The 21,674-nt window shown below is 33.6% G+C and overlaps 1 protein-coding gene across 1 annotated transcript in view; it reads right to left on the bottom strand.

The window, feature by feature from the left end:
• Window positions 1-21,674, bottom strand: part of LOC124354581 (COP9 signalosome complex subunit 2) — a 33,740-nt gene that overhangs the window by 1,056 nt on the left and 11,010 nt on the right. The window contains exons 4-8 of the mRNA XM_046805148.1: window positions 21,328-21,495; window positions 16,509-16,683; window positions 13,898-14,036; window positions 12,119-12,309; window positions 5,022-5,163 (exon numbers count right to left, since the gene is read on the bottom strand). Of these exons, the coding sequence (XP_046661104.1) occupies window positions 5,022-5,163; window positions 12,119-12,309; window positions 13,898-14,036; window positions 16,509-16,683; window positions 21,328-21,495 (815 nt within the window). The remainder of the gene's footprint in view (window positions 1-5,021; window positions 5,164-12,118; window positions 12,310-13,897; window positions 14,037-16,508; window positions 16,684-21,327; window positions 21,496-21,674) is intronic.

Raw genomic sequence — 21,674 nt, 5'->3', positions numbered from 1 at the left:
TTCAAAAATAAGTTTTTCAAATGGCAATGTTCATTGTCTTCTTTCAATAAACTCGTTAAGTGAGTAAAAAGGATTGTTAATTAGCCAGTCAGTAAGAGTAGTCGTCTTCTCCCGGTGAGGCATCTCAATTCTTCAGGTAGAAGGTTGTGCAGCTTCATGCCCATGTAGGAGGGTTTCTTTTCATATGGGGAGAGATGGTGAACTGGTAGTTGGTAACGAGTACCGTGTCTAGTATTGTAGTCATGTAGGTGTCTATTCTGCGTCAGGGGTTGTCCAACATCATACAAGATGACTTCTTTTATGTAGAGGTTTACTATTGGCATAATCTTCAGGGTTTTGAAGGCTTCTCTACAACTTTCTCTGTAACCTAGCTCAGCTAAGGTTCTTACAGCCCTCTTTTGTAGAATCAAAACTTTCTGAAGATTACTTGCGGAAGTTCCTCCCCATATCATTAGGCCATACCTGATGTGAGTTTCAAACAAGGAATGGTAGGCAATTTTCGCAGTAGATATGTCGCTTATACATTTTGTACGTTTGATCATATAAAGGGAGGAATTTAATTTGGAGAGAAGATTGTCTACATGCTGTGATCAGGTAAATCCCTCATCAACAATGGCTCCTAAATATTTAGCTTGGGTGTTTCTTTCCACATCGGGTATTGTTGGTACTTCATCACATCTTCTCCCAAATGCGACTTGACTAGTTTTGTCTGGATTTACCACCAAGTCATTTGAGTGGCAGTACTGATAAGCCATGTTCAAGGCTGTGAATGATCTGATATCTAGATTGTCTTTTTGTCCACTCAAGAGCAAGGTGGTATCATCAGCGTACATTGAAACTGTACAAAATTTGTCCAGGTGTTCGGGTATGTCATTTGTAAACAGTATAAATAATACTGGTCCTAAAACAGACCCCTGGGGCACTCCTCGATTTATAGGTAAAGGTCACTTCTCTAAGCTAAGACGCTACCTAACCGACAGCACTGTTATGCTAAAGTTAGTTATTTTGTCCTCTACCTTTCTAAAGTGCTGCTTTCTCACAGAATGTTCAAAACTTCATAACCTTGAATGAGATTGGCAAAATGCTATATGTACAACACTACCATGCATAATGTAATTTGTTTTCAGTTATTAATTATATAATCAAAATTATATACATCAATATTTGCATTGTGCATAGCAGGTAATTTAAAAATCAGTTCCAGAAAGTGACAAGATGCTAGGGCATGGAACTAGTGGTGGCATGGAGATTAAATGCATCGAAACAATATACGAACACTCGAACAAACCAAGTAACGCCGCCCAATACACAAACTACTCAGGTGATGGAGACAGAAAATCATTTTATGTGGTACAAGGCATGTAATCTTGTGGAAACAATGTGGAGATAAAAAATTAGAATGTATAGATCACATACAAAAGAGGATGGGGACTAGAATGCAGACTTTGTCAGAAAATGAAAGCCAATTTTTAGAGGATACGTGAAACCATTAGGTGGCAAGAATAGGCTAACTGATAATTTTATAAATGAACTTCAAAGCTATCAAAACAACTGTTATAATATTGATCAAATAAAGAAAGCTGTATAGACAACTTATTTTCACAAAATGTCTTCAGGTTGGCAGGAGGAGGCTGCAGCTGTGTCCTTGAGGTTACATCATATGAGAGGAGGGGGAAAAATGAGTTGGCATTCACAGATTTAGTAAACAAAGTCCTCAAACAACTTCTCCCTTTTTGTACTATTTCCTATTCCCTTTTTGTACTAACATTTCCTACAGTTTGTAGCATAAAAAGTGTTAAGAGAAATCGACTAAAGAATGTTGAACCAGCCTTGAGGTTTGAAATTTTGACAATTCTTACCAATTATAACAACTTAGGACATTATAAAATTGAAGAAACAAATTCATTCCTCCCATTAATAGTAATGGGAATGGGGGTAAGTTATAATGTAATATGTTCATCAAGAGGGATTTTTTTAACTTAAGTGGTGCTAATATTTATTTCCTACTTTGGTATATTTTCGTGGTAAGTATATTTAGTATATTATGAAAAATACCTGATACTTAATGAAGTTAATAATAAAACTGTATAGTTATGTATAACTGTATGGGCAAAACTGATAATAAAGCATAATGGGGTATATGTATCTTGGGGGTCCTTGAAGACCGTTAGGTTTTTAGGTGGGGGATCTGTGATACGCTTGACTTTGAGAACCTCTGGGTTACACCACCCTCCCTACCACTCCTTGTCTCTCATACAATTTATTATGTTTTCCATTTTATGTTTACAATAAGACAGTCTTCTTTCTCCTGAACAGTTAGAGTCATGTGTTTTTTGTTACCCTTCCTATCACTCCTTGCCTTTCACATTATCATGTGTTGTTACCTCATATTGTTATCACATTTCCTGTTTTATGTTACAGTAGTGTTAAAAAGTGTTCTTATATCTCCCAAATACTTAAGGTTGACTGTTGTTAATTACACCACCCTTCCTACCAATCCTTGCCTTCGAATTGTTATTGTTTCCCATTTTCTTTACAATGGAATAAAATTGTTCCTCCTGAACACTTGAGGTCGACTGTTGTTAATTACAACACCCTTCCTACCAATCCTGGCCTTCGAATTGATATTATGTTTCCCATCTTATGTTTACAGTGGGATAAAATTATTCCTCCTGAACACTTGAGGTCGACTGTTGTTAATTACACCACCCTTCCTACCAATCCTTGCCTTCGAATTTTTATTGTTTCCCATTTTCTTTACAGTGGAATAAAATTGTTCCTCCTGAACACTTGAGGTCGACTGTTGTTAATTACAACACCCTTCCTACCAATCCTTGCCTTCGAATTGATATTATGTTTCCCATCTTATGTTTATAGTGGGATAAAATTATTCCTCCTGTACACTTGAGGTCGACTGTTGTTAATTACAACACCCTTACTACCAATCCTTGCCTTCGAATTGATATTATGTTTCCCATTTTATGTTTACAGTGGGATAAAATTATTCCTCCTGTACACTTGAGGTCGACTGTTGTTAATTACAACACCCTTACTACCACTCCTTGCCTTCGAATTGATATTATGTTTCCCATTTTATGTTTACAGTGGGATAAAAGTATTCCTCCTGAACACTTGAGGTCGACTGATGTTAATTAAAACACCCTTCCTATCAATCCTTGCCTTCGAATTGATATTATGTTTCCCATTTTATGTTTACAGTGGGATAAAATTATTCCTCCTGAACACTTGAGGTCGACTGATGTTATTTACACCACCCTTCCTTCCAATCCTTGCCTCTTGAATTCTTATCCCATTTGTTTCCGTTTATACTAAATTAATACATGAATTTATTTACACTTAATACAAACAAAATACAGGGGCTATCTATCTTGAATGGTGTGGCAGTGGGTGAGGCTACACCAGATTTGATGCTGTTACAGTAGTGTTAAATAGTGTTCTTATATCTCCCAAATACTTAAGGTTGACTGTTGTTAATTATACCACCCTTCCTACCAATCCTTGCCTTCGAATTGTTATTATGTTTCCCATGAAACTGTTGTAGGGAAGTTTGAATACCACAAATTTTGTGCCAGGTGGGTTTCCTAAAATCCTTACGGAAGATCACAAAAAACGACTTGCTGCATTGTTAACTTTCCTTGATGAATATGACAAACATGGTAACAAACTTCTCGATAGTATCGTTACTGATGATAAGATATAGGTGAAGCATGTCAATTGTGAAAAAAATGTAGTCTATAGAATGGGGGTACACACATTGTCAAAAAAAAAAAAAACCAAGAATATGTCTCCAAAATCTGTCAGCGAAAGATTATGGCAACTGTTTCTTTAGATGCTAAAGGTGTGATTCTGGTTGATTTCCTTGAATGAGGTTCAACAATCAACGCAGAGAAATACTATGAAACACTGCAGAAGCTACCGTGAGCAATACAAAACAAACGTAGGGGAAAATTAACCTCAACAATTTTGTTTTCCACGGTAATTCACATCCCCATACAGTCAATCATACACAAATCTTGGAAGATTTTGATTGGGAAGTGTTTGATCATCCACCTTATAGGCCAGATGTGGTACCAAGCGACTACTATCTGACATGATAGCATTACAACTTCAGCTGGGGTTAATCAGTGGTTAAGATCTCAGGTGACTGGAAACGAAAATTTTTGTCACATTGTGATAAATGTCTCAATTTGAACAGGGATTACATTGAAAAATACCCCAAGAGTTTAGCTTTTAAATGTATATAATAAAATGTTCCTATTTAAGTTGGTTAATTTTTTATTTCAAAACGTCTTGTTACTTTCTGGATAGCCCTTGTATAAAAGTAACATTTTTTGGAAATTGACTGGCCACATTACTTGAAAAAGTAAATTAGTAAATTGAAAAAAAAAACCATAAATAAACATTTATGAGAGTCTAGCATCTTAGATTACTTTAAGTCACCACTAAGCTACTGGCAATACTACAAAATAGGTAAATAAAAGATGGACTAATTGTGCAGGAAACTACTTATAAACAGTTCTCAAAAGTAGACTTGAAACTAATATGTGCATCAGATGAAGAAATAACTGGCTTGTTTGTCTTGGTTGAATTTGTCTAAATTTTAAGATATGGCATTATTGAAGGAATTATTTCCATAACATTTGGAAGAGCTGTTAATTAATGAAAAATAGGTGTCAAATGCGTCAGGTCTTGGATACCCTAAAAGCTGAGGTACATTAGCTATAGTGACAAGACTGTACTGTAAATAAAACTGTCAAACTTTTCCTATAACTTCACCACCTTAGTCTGTAGAGCAGAAAGCCACAAAATACTGTATCTAAGCTGTTCAATCAGCTGACAAAGAAAGAATTGAACAGCTGCTGGAAAGACCCTTTTACTCAGTGGAAGAATATAAAAAGCAAATAATAAAACAGACACTATTTTACATTTTTAACTCTTATTTTAACCGGATAATTTATTAGTAATCTCCAAGATCAAGGATACAGTATTTGTAAACTCACCTGTCTAGTATACAGGAGACTAGCAGACTCTCCACCTCACTGGCATCAATGTTCAGTTCCTTAGAGATGAAGGGGATGTGGATCCTCGTGTAAGGTTTTATTAGTTTTATCAACACTTGTGTCCTGATGTTCCTCAGCAGATCTGTATACAAAAGTCACATCGGAATAAGTTACCTTCTACTATTTTGTTGATTATAAAGTTCTTGAAAAAGTATTCAATCAATGGCAATCAAATACAAAATCAAAACAAAGCACCAGGGGGTTTTAATACACATTAAAACAAATACAACCAACATTCCAAAACCTTCCCTTACACACTAAACTTATTTTGCACTTTCTACAATACAAGAAGTTTAGTTTGAAACTCCATTTTGAGTCGTCATTGCATAAAATTGAGGTGTTAAACAACAAACAAAATTTATTTTGTTAAATTGCTTTCTGCCAAATAATACGTCTCATAAACATTGTACATATACTACTGCCACATAAGTAAATAAATTGTGAACTTCACAACCAGACTGGAAATTCTTAATACCTTATCAGAGGCTGATTTGAAAATTTCCTGCCCAAGGGCTATCCTTGTAGCTTCTCCCCCTCTTCCTACAACTTATGATCATGTACCACTTCTCTAAACCTACCACCTGTAATTATGTAATACAGTAGTTTATGAGAAGATATGTGAAACCTTAAATTTTTTTGCCAAGTTAAAACGTCGCATTGTGCGCTACATATCGGTAAACGAAAGAAACACTCATGATAAATATACAACAGAAAAGTTATCAAACATGTTACATTAAGTAACCTCTGACAATAAAAAGAAATACCAAAGACAGTATTGAAATGTAATTAATTATAATGAAATCAGTACTAAAAGCTCAAATGAATTAGGATTTTTGTAAAATAATTTAACATGGTGCGCTGCCTAAAAAACACCAACACTGAACTGCTATTATCGCACAACATTTATGTCACACAATTATTAGATGTGCGATCTATTCTTTTAAAAATCAAATCTATCTACCACTTATTTCAGTTACGTTAAATGAGATTTCACTGTACCATTGTGCGTAAATAGTGCATTGCTGTTGCCATTCATGCAATAATTAAAAAGAATCATGTTGCATATATTTGTTTATGATTAAAATGATCTATTATATAAAACAATTCATAACAGAATTTAAATTTATTTATGAATTACAGTTTTTTTTTAGAAATTAATAAATCTTTATAACCTAACCAGTTAAACTCATAAAGTTTTAATAAACAACAGAATATACAAGTTGAACAAATACAATTATGTTATGAATGTTAACAACGTATTTAACTATTATTATTACATAGCATTAGATAAACCCCTTATCAAAAACATAATACTACTAATAAAAAAGGCTGTTGTAAAATATCTATCCAACAGTTTTTTTTTTATTTAGTTTTGTTATTGTTTTTTATAATTAAGTGAAGAATATGAAACATATTGTTACTAACAAAATGGATAATGCATGCAAATACTTCCATGGATTTTTAAAACACAAAATCACATTTGTGTATATAAAAAAAAATCCCCCACTTTTTATAAAATAAAGTTTGAAGTAAATTTTGTTGTATACAAACTTTTTAAAGATTTTTACAGTTAAACAGTGATAAAGGCTATGAAATTCTGAATACAATCCATGTATAATATATGATTCTACAGTAAAAACTAACAACATTTTATGTATAAACAAAATGCTTCCCTACATTTTATAAATTGTACTTCATTTGTAAGAGTTTAGAAATTACAACATTATTATTACGTAGTGTCACAATAGATCAAACAAAACATCAAGATAACACAAATAAATATGATTAGTAAATGTAGAGACAAATAACTTGCTTGCATTTCTTTTGTATGGGTGTCAGCAACTTTGTAAAAACAAAAAGAACCCATTATATTTTCACTGAAAACTCACGTTTTTCTCTTGGACACAACTCAAATCACTACATTACTTTTCTAAGAAATGCGGTAAAACACAGTATAAGTTACTGTTTTAGTTTGTATTTACTCAAGTGCTAGGATGTCATCCTCATGACAGGAAGACATCACATAGGTACTTACTATTTTTGGATGGGTTTTCCTTATGGGGGAACAAAATAAACTTAATTAAATGTTCCTATTACTTTCCTTGTTCCATAATGAATAAAAGAATACTTGATGAGTCAAACTTCCCCTCGCCAAATCGCCTCCAAATCAGCCTAGACAAGCGACCCTTTAAGTAGGCCTAAATGCACGAATCACTTGTCACTTTCAAATAATTAACTGTTGTTTTAATTTTTGTTTTCATTGGTTGTCGCAATGACTTGTAAATTTCAAAATATATCAAATAAAGTCTGTTCTTTTTAATACTGTAATTTATTTTGGTCCCCAATAAGGAAATCTCCTCCGAAAATAGTGACTTCCTGATAATACCAATGTACCCAAACAACATAGGTTTCACAAATAAAAGAGAAAGGAAAAACAATATAAAACTCATATTTATTAATAGTTTAGAACCTTTTGAATACAGCTACCTAATTGGTTATTGGTCTATAAAATATTATCGAAATACAAAACGTAAAAATTACTAATGCTGACACTTTATGCACTTTCCTTAGAATGAAAATTAGCTGCGGCACTCAAAGGGTTAAGAATACAAAAACTTATTGATATAATATATGATCAAAGCTTGTTTTCATTTTACAAGTACAACTATAAGTTATCACTAGAGATTGCACAGCAGGACTGAAGTCAGTTATTTACAGGTGTACATGCTTAATTAGTGCACAAGGTATACTGTACTATGTACAGTAGTCATGAGAAGCATAATTACTGGACCACACCAAGAATATATTTTAACACGTTAGCTGCCAACCCCGAAAAATATGTTTTAGCGCTAAAGCGCCAAATTTTTAAAAGATAAATTGTTGTAACCTTTTGTTATTTTTCTCTTCTTTGGTTACTAATAAACATGATTTTATGATTTATGTATATTTATTACGTTTATAAAGCGTCGTGCACATTGGCCCGACAGAGCTTTTTACAAGGCGATATATCACATAAATCATTTGCCGTCGGGCCTATACGCCCGACACCTGATTCAAGGGATATTCCGTTTTGTTGATGTGCAGCCTGAATAATTCCCGCGCTTTAGTTCTCTGTCTGAAATTGCATCAGCTTATTTCTAACCCGCCTTTTCCACATAGCTGAGTGCCAATTGACGTGTTTTGTTACTGGAATCCTACATTGTGTTTTTTTATAAGTAATGTTTCGATAGTTGTGTGCGTGTATACTATTGATCGGTAAAAATGAGTGGCGATAATCTTCTTACGGATGAAATCGAACGTATGATTGTGAATCCGTCTTCCCTGGGTGATTTGTTTGCCGAAATAAGTGATGATGACAGTGTGGAGTCAATGGTGGTTAGTGATGTACCGGATGACACTGATAGCGACCTAGACTTTATTCCTGGTACTGATTCAGAATATTACTCTGATGACAATCAAGAATCAAACGTGGAACTTAATTCTACTGATGCTAATGGAACAGTTACAGATATCACAGGTACTTCTTTGATTTCTACAAACGCCAAGGACAATGATTTGGGCTGGGAAATGTTTGAGGGTAAGCAGAAAACATTTTAGTTCACTCAGACAACAAAATTTAATTTTTGTTTACCGAACAACAGAAAACCAATAGATTTTTTTCGTCTTGAACTTATGGTTGTAGAAACTAATCATAATGCAAATGAAGTAATTTCAAAGCTGCGACTAAGTCATAAGAGTAGGCTAAAAGACTGGAAAAATACCAATCATGGGGAAATGAAACAATTTATTGGCCTTCTTTTATATATGAGTTTAGTAGGACTTCCAAGAATCAGTGATTATTGGTCAAAAAACCCTTTGTATAAATTCTCAGTTGCCTGAAAAATAATGGAGTAGAAACAGGTTTCAGTTACTCTTACGTTTCTGGCATTTTAACGGTAATGAAAACCTCAAAAGAGATGGGCGAATTGGTAAAATAAAACCTCTGCTTCTAGCACTAAACAATTTATTCTTCACTTTGAAAGTAGCAGAGCAAGATTTAGTTATTGATAAAACTATGGTGCCGTTTTGTGGTAGACTAGGTTTCCGGCAGTATATTCCCGGAAAGGCCCACAAGTATGGGATAAAAATATTCAAGCTGTGTGATAAAACGGGTTATACTTATGCAGTAAAAGTATACATGGGGAAAGGTACTGTAGAAGTGACAAAAGACAGATCTGTTGCGACTAAAGTGGTACTGGAACTCATGACAAATTTTTTAAATAAAGGCCACAATTTATATACGGACAACTACTATACATCAGTAAAATTGGCTGATGCTTTGTTGTCAAACAAAACACATCTTGCTGGTACCGTGAGAAAAAGTCGTAAAGGCCTACCAAAAAAACCTTTTAAAACAAAAACTTAGTAAAGGTGAAATGGTTTGCTCCGAAAATAAAGATGGTGTAGTTGTTACCAAGTGGAAAGACAAAAGGGAGGTACACATGCTTTCCACATTCCATAGGCCGGAGTACGTCGTCCTTGACCAAAAAAAAGTTGGAGGGCCAAATGTAATGAAGACATTTAGTCATCGTTGACTACAATAAGGCGAAGGTTGGGATAGACGTATCCGATCAAATGTCATCATATAACACTGCAGTACGGAAGACAATGCGTTGGTTCCACAAACTAGCTGAAGAACTTCTTCTTGGAACTGCAGTGGTAAATAGTTGGTTGGCCTACAATAATTTTCTTAACCACACTACATCTCGTAATAAAAAAAAAAACAAAACTTAGTCTCTATCACCAAGTTTAGAGAGGAATTGGCCTGTTCCTTGATGAACGTACAGGAAGAGCCACGCATTCCAAATGTGACCACTACAGGGCACCACTACCTGACGTCATCTGCTTTTGTTGGTGGAGGAGTACAAAAACGCCGACAAAGAAAGGTGTGCAAGTTGTGCTACAAAAATGTATCAGAGGAAAAAGGACGTAAGTTAGCAAGAAATTTGACAAAAGTAACTACGTTTTGCAGTGAATGTCCAGAAAAACCATTTTTGTGTGAAACATGCTTCAAAATTATACACAAATAGTATATCTTCATTCATCTTTTGTATACGATTTTTTTGTATTTACTTATTTTTCTTTACTTATAAGATTGAATTCTTCCTGGTAGCAATAATAAGGCTAAAACCTTATTATTTTATATTCTAACACCAACAAAAATACCTGTCGGGCAATGTGGCCCGACAAAAATGTCCAATGTAGCAATCTCATTCATATCACTAATAACAAAAATAAACACAACAAACAACGTTCTGTTAATAGCAGAACTCTTCATAGTTCAATCAGTTTCAGTTTGAGTCGTCAGGGTGCACAGCACAGGCACGAAGGTAATAAAAATGGCAGGTACCGTCATTGTTATGCTGTCGGGCCACTTTACCCGACGTGCAATCTCTTAAAGATGTAGAGCGTCGGTCCATTTGGCCCGACGTGGCAGCTAACGTGTGAATTCTAGTATTATACATAAGAGCCCACATTTTGGTCTAATATTTTGTTATGTTTTAAATAATTGCTAAAGGCTAAATCTGATCACTTAATAAAATTTATTTCTGGTTTGCATTTTATTCTGTTTTTTCTCTTTCAAAATTTTCCATCCCTCAAATCTGCACCCTGGTCTAAAGCCCTTTTAGTACATATGTAAATCCAGTCCTGTACTTTATGAGAAAAAGTTGCATGTTTCAACTTTGTATATGCCCTAAAAATCTAATACAGTACAGTTAAATTTAAAAAATGTTTAATAACTTGCCAAAATACAAGATCTGTACCCTTTAAAAAAGTTAAATGAGTTATTCTAAAATTAATGTACTTTATTCTGTGGATGAATTTGTATCCTGTGATATGATGACTTTAATTTTCAAGATTTTATTCACAACAATTATTGCTGGTTGTAACATATCATCTACACAATAATTATGGTTGATAAATGTGTTTATAATTTGTAGTCTATTACACATTAGGTAACCCTAATTAAATTCTATGATAAAAGAAAATTGAATTGATACTTTACTGGTATCTACTAGTATATTGTTCTAAAACAAATTTTGTCTTTAGAATTTACAGAAATATACTTCTTCTTAATATACTAACATGTATCCAATGAAATAGATATACACAATGATGCAAAATAAAAAGGGAAATTATTACTTTCAGTTTTACTTATTTAAGACACAAAAAAGGTTTTTTGATAAAAACGTAAAGTATGTACTGCTTTTCTTGGCAGTAAGCGTATCCATGTTGGTGTTTGATGAATACTTTGGGCAAGAGGAATATCAGATAATGATGAATTGTTTTCACAGTCACTATCAATTTTCACAACCCAACTCACATTCCGGCAGTGCAGGAAATATCATCATGCACTTCATTTGCCGATATGTCACTTTAATCATCAGAACTAATATTTTCACTATCCAATAGTTTACGTATATAATTTGAACGAGGATCACCCATTTCACAATATAACAATAAATTAAAAACAACTACCACACATAATAACCTAGCAACAAAGATCGTCTGTGCAGCGAGTTGCCAGCTGCATAGTCCATAGGCCATATACCATGCAGCATTTGGTTCGATACCAGCTGACAACGAGTAATATTACGAATATAAAATATAAAACATGAATTAGTATTTATGAGTAGAGGATTTGACTGGTGCAAGTTATGTCTTTATAACTTAAATGGTTTTCGCGTAATAATAGCGGAAAGTTGACCGACAGCTGTGCCGCCTTTATCAGTTCACAAGAGGTATTAATGAACGTCTGTGCCGTTTGTCATTAGTTGGAGGGTTAACCATGACTACTAGCAATGATAGTCACATGTGACTGTGATGTCTTTTAACCGTGACTACCAGCAATGAGTCCCATGTGACTATGATAATTATTTTAACCGTGGTTACCAGCAATGACAGCCACACACAAATTTGTGGTCGCTCTGGTTTTTTCATCTTCTTTTAGAAATTATGTTAAGAAGTAAATACGAAAATAGAGTGAAAGCACTTACCTTCTATATGTTCTCTAATAAAAGGGTCATCCATTATATTTTTCCTATGTTTTTTCAATATAGTTTCAAATTCATTAATGTCATTGTTTTGGTAGGACGAAACTAAGTTAGTCATGGCCAAGATTTCCGGGTCGTTCTTATACGGTTTGGCTTCCTGTGAGTCGAACGGGTTGATGCCGGACTTCATTAACCTTTCCAAACAAACTATGATTAGACAGGGAACATTTTAAGTTTAAAAATAAAATAAAAAGTTTAAAATAACATTTTTAAGCTTATCCTATTACAGTCGTCACTAGATATATCACATGCAATAGGGAATAACACAAATGTGTATATAGTATGGTTTAAATAGCAGGCCTGGTATTACAAAAAAAATTCCAGGGGCTTGATTTTTAATTTTATTTTTGACAGATGAAAAATTTATTTTATTGTCTGACTGGTCTTATGAACAACCATGATGGCAACAAAAATCAGAATAAATAAATTAGTAAACAAATTGAGTCTAACTATATAAGATTTTAACATGCCCCTTTTGGTGGCTTGGTGTGTACAAAAATAAATAGAGGTGAAAATTTATGTTGAAAGTCAGTGACAAGATATGATTTCATCGCACTCTTACATTGTGGTACCTGCCTAGCTCATTGGAACTTTTGTTAAGCATTGCTATGAAATCTAACTTAATGAACAAAAATTTGATTGCTATGAAAATCTAACTTAATGAACAAAAATTTGAATGTATCATGTGGCAAGATATCCCGAGAAAGATTTCATCTGTAGACTTTAAATTCTCCATGAAACATGGAATTTTGTTGAGTGTCTTTGAAGCCTATCACTTAGTGGGCTGACACAATTTTTGTCTTTGCCAGGGGGATGTATTTCTTTACTGTATGATTGTTTGTCTGTCATCTGTTAGTAGAACATCTAGAGAATTAAATGAGGTATAGAATTGAAATTTTAGCCTGTAAAATGACACGTGGTTTGGCATACTCCTACTTTGTTTATATAGGACTGAAAAAGTCTTTAAGAGTATTTTCAAAAAATATTTCCTCATGTAGTTAAGAATATTGTGGTAGATGTATCTTTGATAGGTGATAAAACTCTGAAAATAAATCCCACTAGAATACTTTCAACCCTCACCACCATCAACCAAATATCTGATTTACTTTCCTTTCACTGACGAAGAAGAAATAGAAAATATAGTTTCAAGTTTCAAACTAAAACTTGACAAAACCCCACTTGAACTTGGGACTTGACAATGCCCCAGCAAAAGTAATAAAACATATGTCTGCTATCACTAAACCCCACGTTAAAATGACTACCAGTCAGATTTTAAAATATATTGATACCATTACAATTCTTTAAGTTTCTAAAAATAAAGAATGTTTTAACTTTGACCAGATACTAAAAATGCCAGAAGAATTTATTTGTGTAAAAGATGTGAATTAGAAAATGAACAATTGTGCAGCTTTTCAGCATTGAAAAACCCGAAACTACAACACATGTAGTGATAAACTATTGCCTAAACCTGGCTAGAATATTCGTTCAAAGGACTTGAATAATAAACTGATTTGTGCAATATTGGAATTTTCAATGGATAGCAAAAAGTAAAACAAGGAAAACATCTATTATAAGTGAGATTTTATTATACATGTGGGAAAATTATTCACTGTATTATCACACTGAGTTATTACTCAAAACTTTAACTCTATTTTAACCTGGTTGTTAATTAGAACAACATTAAAATCTATGAATTCTATTTTCTACTGATGTCAAACTTACATATTTGCTAGGACTAAATACTTCAAACAGGTTGTTCTCCTCGGACTCCCACTCTCATCATAGTTCTTGAATGCTTCAAAGAAGTCTGTGTGAGCTTTCTCAAACTCTCCTTCTCTCAGGTGCATTTTCCCACCACATTCTATAAAAGAGACAACTAAGAATATTTTTACATATCAAACTTGAATACACAGACTTAAATATTAATGAACTGACTTGACAAAACTTAACGTAATTTTAGAGAAAAATTTATTTTTTCATTCTAAAATTGAGCCAAAATTTTTTTTTGCAAGTGGCTTTTTGGGTGATAAAAAATTTAAACTTAAAATTAAACTTGTGCCTGATGATAGAATCATTGAATGTAAAAGGCCACCCAAGAATTTTATTTTTTTTTTAATCTCAATTGAAAATCTGTATTCAATTACTAGTGATCTATGAATACATAATCAGGGTTGCTACAGGAGTCCAATAATGAAATTCCCTGACTTTTCCCTGATTTCCAGACCAAATTTTTCATTTTTCCCTGACTTTTTTCGACGCAATCCCCAGGGTTTTTGGCAATTAATGGGTGAGCCAGCCGAGCCACCTCGGCTGCCTGCTTCATGCGCCGCGTCGTCTGCAGGCTTGGACTCGGCGCTGCGGCAGTAAGTTTATTTGTGTAAAGGGATTTTATATTTTTCCCTGACCAACGTCGAAATTCCCTGACTTTTCCCTGACTTGAGACCGGATTCCCTGACTTTTCCCTGATTTCCAGTCCTGTTTTTTTTCCCTGACTTTTCCCTGACTTCCCTGATTTCCCTGACCTGTAGCATCCCTGATAATACAATTAGGTATATTTTCTCAAACCAGGTTTTTATCATGATTCTTTGGAACTATTTACAATTGTGTTTTATCTGGCAAAATGAATGGTAATCCTCTGCAATTCGTGCAGACAGTTCTGGATTTCTTGCTGCTTTTATTGCATTCCTTTCCTTTTTTGGTACAAACTCAGAACGTTTTTTTTTTTTTTTACTGTAGCATAATGTGAACAAGATACATAATTTTACTCACGAGAACTGTCGCAAGTACTTGCTACAGTTGTATTGCTGGATGTTCCGAGAGTCAATATGAAGTCTGTTCACACACAGCAGTGATGTCTCAGCAAAGTTTATAATTGAAATTTTAATAACCAACAACACTGTTCTCTAATTCTTGCAAACAAATGTCCGACACTGGTTGAGGCAGCGCTCGTGAGTGCTCTTGCGCCCATCTAGACTAGCGATTTATAGAGTCAGACACAAAACTTTTTGCCAGTGTAAATTCAGTTCAGTCGAGATTGACCGTAATATCAAAACATAAAATCACTTTCTTTGTTTTAACCTATGTAATTTCATGACAATTGGAACGTGTGTTAGGAGCAATCATTTGTAGACCAACAAAGGCCTTGGCCATGATACGACCGGTAAGAGGTGGGCAGTGAGCGCTGGATCGAGTGGCGACTTAAAGTTTAATGTTGTTGTTGTACATATGGGGAACACTCGACACTAGCCATAGCAGACATGAGAGGTAGAGCAGTACCACACGATGGCGCGTACCCACCACCAATTCTAGACATTAAATGTTTCTCCTGCCCCTCAACCCTCAACTAATTCTGTCATTGCTGCGCAACAGGTTGCAAATGACCCCTTCTCAGCGTTACTTGTTGTAGCTTACCCACTATTTCGTCTCCAAAAGGCATCTTATCAGTGGTAAAAGTCCAACTGACATTCTGTTGTACTCAAAAAACTGGGCTAAACCTCTTATTAAACCATCAAACATTATATTATTCAATGAACCGAACTCTTAAGCGTATTTATAACAGTGTACATTTTAGGCCTGTGCTATCTATCTAATACATGTCTCTCAAAATAGTATCAAAATACTATTTTCACTCAAGAATAAGAGTTGGACAACTTCATCTGGAGACCCCACTATGGTGACTGAGTAATACTTAAATACAAAAAACCCTTTTTGTATCATGGTCACTACTGCTCTACCGCTTTATAGCTTCAAGCGTATCGCAATACAATGTTTCGAGATTAATAAATTCTTGATTCAAGAAGCTGTCAAATTATGTCTTGATTTTATTTGGAGACAGAAAAATTTGTTTTTGAAATTTTCCTGGTTCTCAGGAAAATTCTCAGCTTATTTTTTCCGATTCGTTAAATTCCCAGTTTTCCAGGTTAGGTAGCCACCCTGAAAGAATACTATAAGCAATACAGCCATTCTTGAGTTATAAATGGTTTAACTAACCTGTATATACTATTATTGTTTTATGCAAATACATAAAGAGTCATTATGTTGTATCACCGTTGTAGAAATGAAACCTTTCCCCTGACTGTACCAGAGAGGATATTTAACGTGAGTGTATCACATGTCATGAAACATTCTTATTTATATTGTTTGGACACCAACTACTAATTAATATGTTTTTATGTATCTGTTGAAATAACACTAATTCATATGATTTAATATTCAAATTTAAACAGTTTTCTCAACATTTTTATAATTAAAACAAACATTTATTTATGTCATTAAATTCAGTTTGAAATAAAAATGGATACAAAGTATAAATTTTTTGTGACCAGTCACTTACCTCTGATGACACCCATAATTAGTGGATGAGGAATGGCAGATTTTATGTGCAGTGATTGCTCGTATAAGGTTTTCAGCTTCTTGTTGTTCTTCTGTGCAGTGTACATTTGGATTTCTAAAGCGTAAATTTCTAACAGTTGAGTACCTTTCTTGAGATCATCTTCTCCTTCATCCGTCTAAAAACAATACTTAATTATTTATTCAGTTTCATAATATACACCAATAATCCGCTAACACCATTTTCTCCTCATCAATTTATGAGAACTGCTAGAAATTATCTTACAAAAAACAAATTTTCATTCACTTTTTCCACTCCAATTATCTAGCACTTCTTTTCTCAAACAGGCCAATTTAACTTAAGAGGTAAAACTATTCTTCAAAGTACTAACAATTTTTTAAAGTTTTTATTATACTGTTGATCTTTACTTTGTTTCTTAGACAATTAAATGTTAATACAAAGCAAACATTTTCTCTTAACCCTTTAAGGGCAAAGAAAATGTTTGTAATTTTTTCTGGTACATACTTTTGAGGTGACTACTTTTTTTAATGAAGGGTGTAATGAAGAACATGAATGTTAAAATACAGTAAATGCAATGTTTTATAAATACATTGCAAGTACAGTAATAAAACAGATTATATATAAACATGTGTGTGTGTGCACGCGCACACATAAGCACGCACGTGTGTATGTATATACAGGGTGTAAATTAAGTCCTGATACGCATGTATATATTCCAAATAGATTGAGATATCAATGTAAAATCTTCAACATACATTTTTGGAGTATAAAACATCCCCCCCTTTCCAAAGAGTAGTATAAGGGGGTAACTTTTAATTTTCAAATTGCAACCTCTATCTTGTGACATGTCATTTTAAAGGTCACAATAACATGAATAAAACATTTCTATGATGTTCCTACCAAAAGGTATGGGCAATTAACCCCTTACATCTCAGGATGTAAATTAAGACCTGATCACCAACCTTAGATCAACCAACGTCAAATGTAGCTCACGAACATATATCGATCTTTACAATTTCACGAGCCGCATGATGTAAAATATGTTTCGCAAATTATTAGTTATTGATTCAAGAAGCTGTCAAATTATGTCTTGATTTTATAAGTTCTTGGAGACAGAAAACTTAGTTTGAAATTTTCCCGGTTCTCAAAAAAATTCCTGGCTTATTCCCGGGTCAGGTGGCCACCATGATTGTAAAATAAACCATCCACTGAGTAAAGATGGTTGACTCTTCTCAGGAATTTGACAAATCAAGAGATAATAATTTCAAACATAAAAAATGTACAAGTTTATTTTATCTCTTTCAGGCATGAATGCATCCACTGAAAGAGCATTATCCTTAATTACCAACTTTTGGCTTTCAGACAAAACTTGGATTTCCGATGTCTGTATCAAAACTTTATTAATTAATCAAATGATCATATTGGAATCGTGCATTGAAATGTTTGAGAAATAAGGAAACGCAGTCCTAAACCAGTCTTCTTCCAAAAGTACGAACAAAAGGTTTCTTACATAATTGTACAAATTATTAAGAAATATATTTCAATTGATTTTTATTTGTATTCATTGAGTATTTGAATTCCTATTATATTTTGGGTACGGTATTTAAACCATCAGACCAGTGGCAATGGCACATGTCTGTATACAGGCTTGTCATCTGAACTTACACTTTCATCTCATCTCCAGTCGATTAATTTAATTGTTCAATTTAACATTACATAAACATGTCCTGGATTTCATGTCAGAAAATATGGTCACGGTTCATATAGCCCTAATCTTTTTCTTGGACAATGAACTTTGCAGACTATAAATAGCCAGCTTTTTTAAAATTTTTATTTGTTTACAGGAAATACTTTTTTAGCAACAAAACTAAATTACTAGATGTTTGAAATATTTTAACCCATTGAAGACATTAGACGGGCAGTTTCTGTCCTTCACTTCGCGCGGCCCAACGACTAAAGACAGGCAGTGCCTGTCTGCTAGACACGACATCGATGTAGTTGAATATATTGCCGATAGATCGCAGAGGCATTCACATTTGCTGCATATTTTGTTCTCAATATTCTAGTCTATGTTTTCTTCTTCTTCGTTGCTGAAAATCATCTGATATTGCCTCAAATCATCTTGGCAAAACAGCTTTCTTTCGTTTGTAAACAGTCAAGATGGCGTCTCGCGACCGGAATGATGTGTTCGTAAATTCGGATGATTTTGCAGCTTACGTTGCTAATGTTTTAGATGAAAGTGGTGATGAGGAAAGTGACAGTGAACAAGATGACAAGATACATGAAAATAATGAAACGTCTGATGGTACAAACGATGACAGCAGTAATAATGAAAGTGACGATAACCCACCGGCTAGGCCTTGTGATTTTGCGTGGAGTGTTGGACCAAATACTGTTAGTACAATGCGTTTTACCGGCAATCATGGAATAAATCCTATCATTTCGAGGCAGTTAGGAGAAAACTGCACTGAATCACATGTGTTCAATCACTTCTGTGACGAAACCTTTTGGGCTCAGGTAACCCTTTGTTAGGCCTCCCGCTTGTGGAGAATCACCACTGCGCCTTCAAGGAAAGTTTTGGGAACATTTTATTGAAAAGATACCTCCAACCACCAAAGCCAGGCCCTCAAGAAAATGTAAAGTTTGTGCCTCACAGGGGAAAAGAAGTGAAACAGTGTACCAATGTAAAAAGTGTCATGTTCCACTTCATCTGGAAACATGTTTTGAGGCGTTTCAAACCCAAACCAACTTCTACAGAAGTATAATAAAAATTTGTAAATAGTGTAAATTATATGTATATTTAAAAAAACTAACATTTTGTATTCATACAATAACAAGGAATAACTAAGGTACATTTATAATATTCATAGCATGTTATACAGTAAGTGTTATGCAAAGTGCACCTGTTATTACACGAAAGCATGGAAAATATCCAGTTCTGTAGTCCAAAAATTATAGTAATTTATTCAGTCACGAATGGGTTAAATCGAATAAGAATACAAATTATTTGTTTTCTATTGTCTAAGTTTTGTATATAAAATAATGTGATATAGAAATGACTTTTAGCCTAATTATGTTTAAGTAATTTGTTTTTAAATTCAGACAGCTTATAAAAGAAAATGTTACTAATTTCTTTTGTTTGGTTGGTTAGTAACAGAATGGTTTAGATCAAAACTTGAAAAGTTCCTGCGTATTCCCATTGCATTAAATTCTTGACTTTTCCATGTTTTCCGGTACGCCAACCTGGTTAATCCTTTTAGTGCCAGACAAAAAATCAAAAGTTGGTCTGAGAAATGCCAGTGATTTTTCACATAATACTACTGAAGGATGCCAGGCCTATTTCAGCCGTTTTGCAGTGTTTTACTAAAAAAATTGTAAACATTACAAATATTGAGATATTTTTCTAATTTTTTTCATTGTTTTGCAGTAAAATAAATTCCCTTATAAAAAACTATAAAGCAAATTATATTTCTAAATGTAATTAACTTAAAAAAATTTAAAAAAGTAGACATTTTACTTACAGTTTTTATATTTTTCCAGTTTCATATGGAAAATAGTACTTTAAAAAAATTATTTCACTATAACACATACTATCACTTGAAAGAGGAATTAAAACTGAATACACACATAAAAAGATTTGATTAATATTTCAAAAACCAAAAAAATCATGTTAATTTTTTTAGAAAGTTACATTTTCACTTTTTTGTGTTATTTACACTATTTAGCTTCTTTATAAAGCTTACAATATTTTCCACTATGAAATCATTAAAAACTGTCTGAAACTACTTTCTACTTAAAAAATAATGTACACTTTGTAAAATATAAAAAAAAATTTACACACTTTTGTACATAGGTATTATAGTTAGGCGGTAACACAAATATGGTGAGGCAAACATAAGGGATGCAATCCTTTTTAACAGCCAAGAACTGTATTCTCCCTAAGTGGGGATCGCGAGCGTTTCATTTTATTGAAGTTTACTTTTTATGTTAGTAAAACATTTATTTATCAACAAACAAACACTGTGGGAGCAGCAACACAAACCAAACACAGAGGTTAGACGTGAACTATCAGCTGACACAACTTTGTCTGATGCAACAACCACGGCCATTTCTATCATGGCTAAACACCTGACTAACCTTACGATATTACTATTATTATTTTTTTTATGTAGATTGGTTCATTCTGATTGTTTGTATACCAACAAATTTATAACAAGTTAAAAAATGATTGCAGTATGAATTTTACTCCTAACGTCCGTATATACGGACGTCGGCATTCTTCAGTAGTTATTCAAACGGCCGTATATACGGACGTCGGCATTCTTCGGTAGTTATTCAAACGTCCGTATATACGGACGTTGGCACTAAAAAAGGGTTAAGGAATCACATTTGACAGGACAGAAGAGTACATAAGCAAACTAAGATCAATTTGAACAGTGTTACTAACGTTGCTTTATTTTTGGCCACTTTTAGTGGAAGAATTTTGGGGTTGTCAAACAATGACTCCCCCAATTGGAATATTTACATTAAAAAATCCAAAATAGAATATCTTATTATAGACTTGTCTTCATCACAAGAGTTCCACAAGTACCTTTTTTATTTCTTCTATGTTAATTTTTTTTCTGTACTGGTATTGACAATCGCAATCAGAAGAAAGAATTGACCACAAAAATATAAGACAAACAAAAATTTTTACCTGATATCACATTGTATTTTACATAAAATTGTAGAAACTCCCTTTGGCATTTATCATAAGGGAGCAAGTTTCAATTATTAGTATTATAATGTGATAATGAATTACCTGGCAAGATTGATGAAGCTGTTTGAGAATTTTGGCTAATTTGTTGAAGTCTGATCTATCATAATACAACTTCCCTAGCTTAGTATTTGTCTTAAACCACAGTCTATCGTTTTTGGCATCTTTTAAAGCATCTAATGTAGTTTCATAGAAGTCTTGTAGTAGTTCCATCTGAAAAAAAAAACACATACCATAAGTAGTTAAATCACATTATAGCTCTTAAGACAAGCTTAACAAAATTTCACTGAATATATGACTTCTACTTTATACAATACATACATTTAAGGCATCTTAACAAGTTTAAACACACAAATTTATATTTTCCTACATACATGAATGGGTATAAAATT

This window comes from Homalodisca vitripennis, chromosome 2 (genome assembly GCF_021130785.1).
Source record: "Homalodisca vitripennis isolate AUS2020 chromosome 2, UT_GWSS_2.1, whole genome shotgun sequence".
NCBI lineage: Eukaryota > Metazoa > Arthropoda > Insecta > Hemiptera > Cicadellidae > Homalodisca > Homalodisca vitripennis.
The sequence above is the reverse complement of the archived record's forward strand: the minus strand, read 5'-3'. Positions and strand labels throughout refer to the sequence as shown.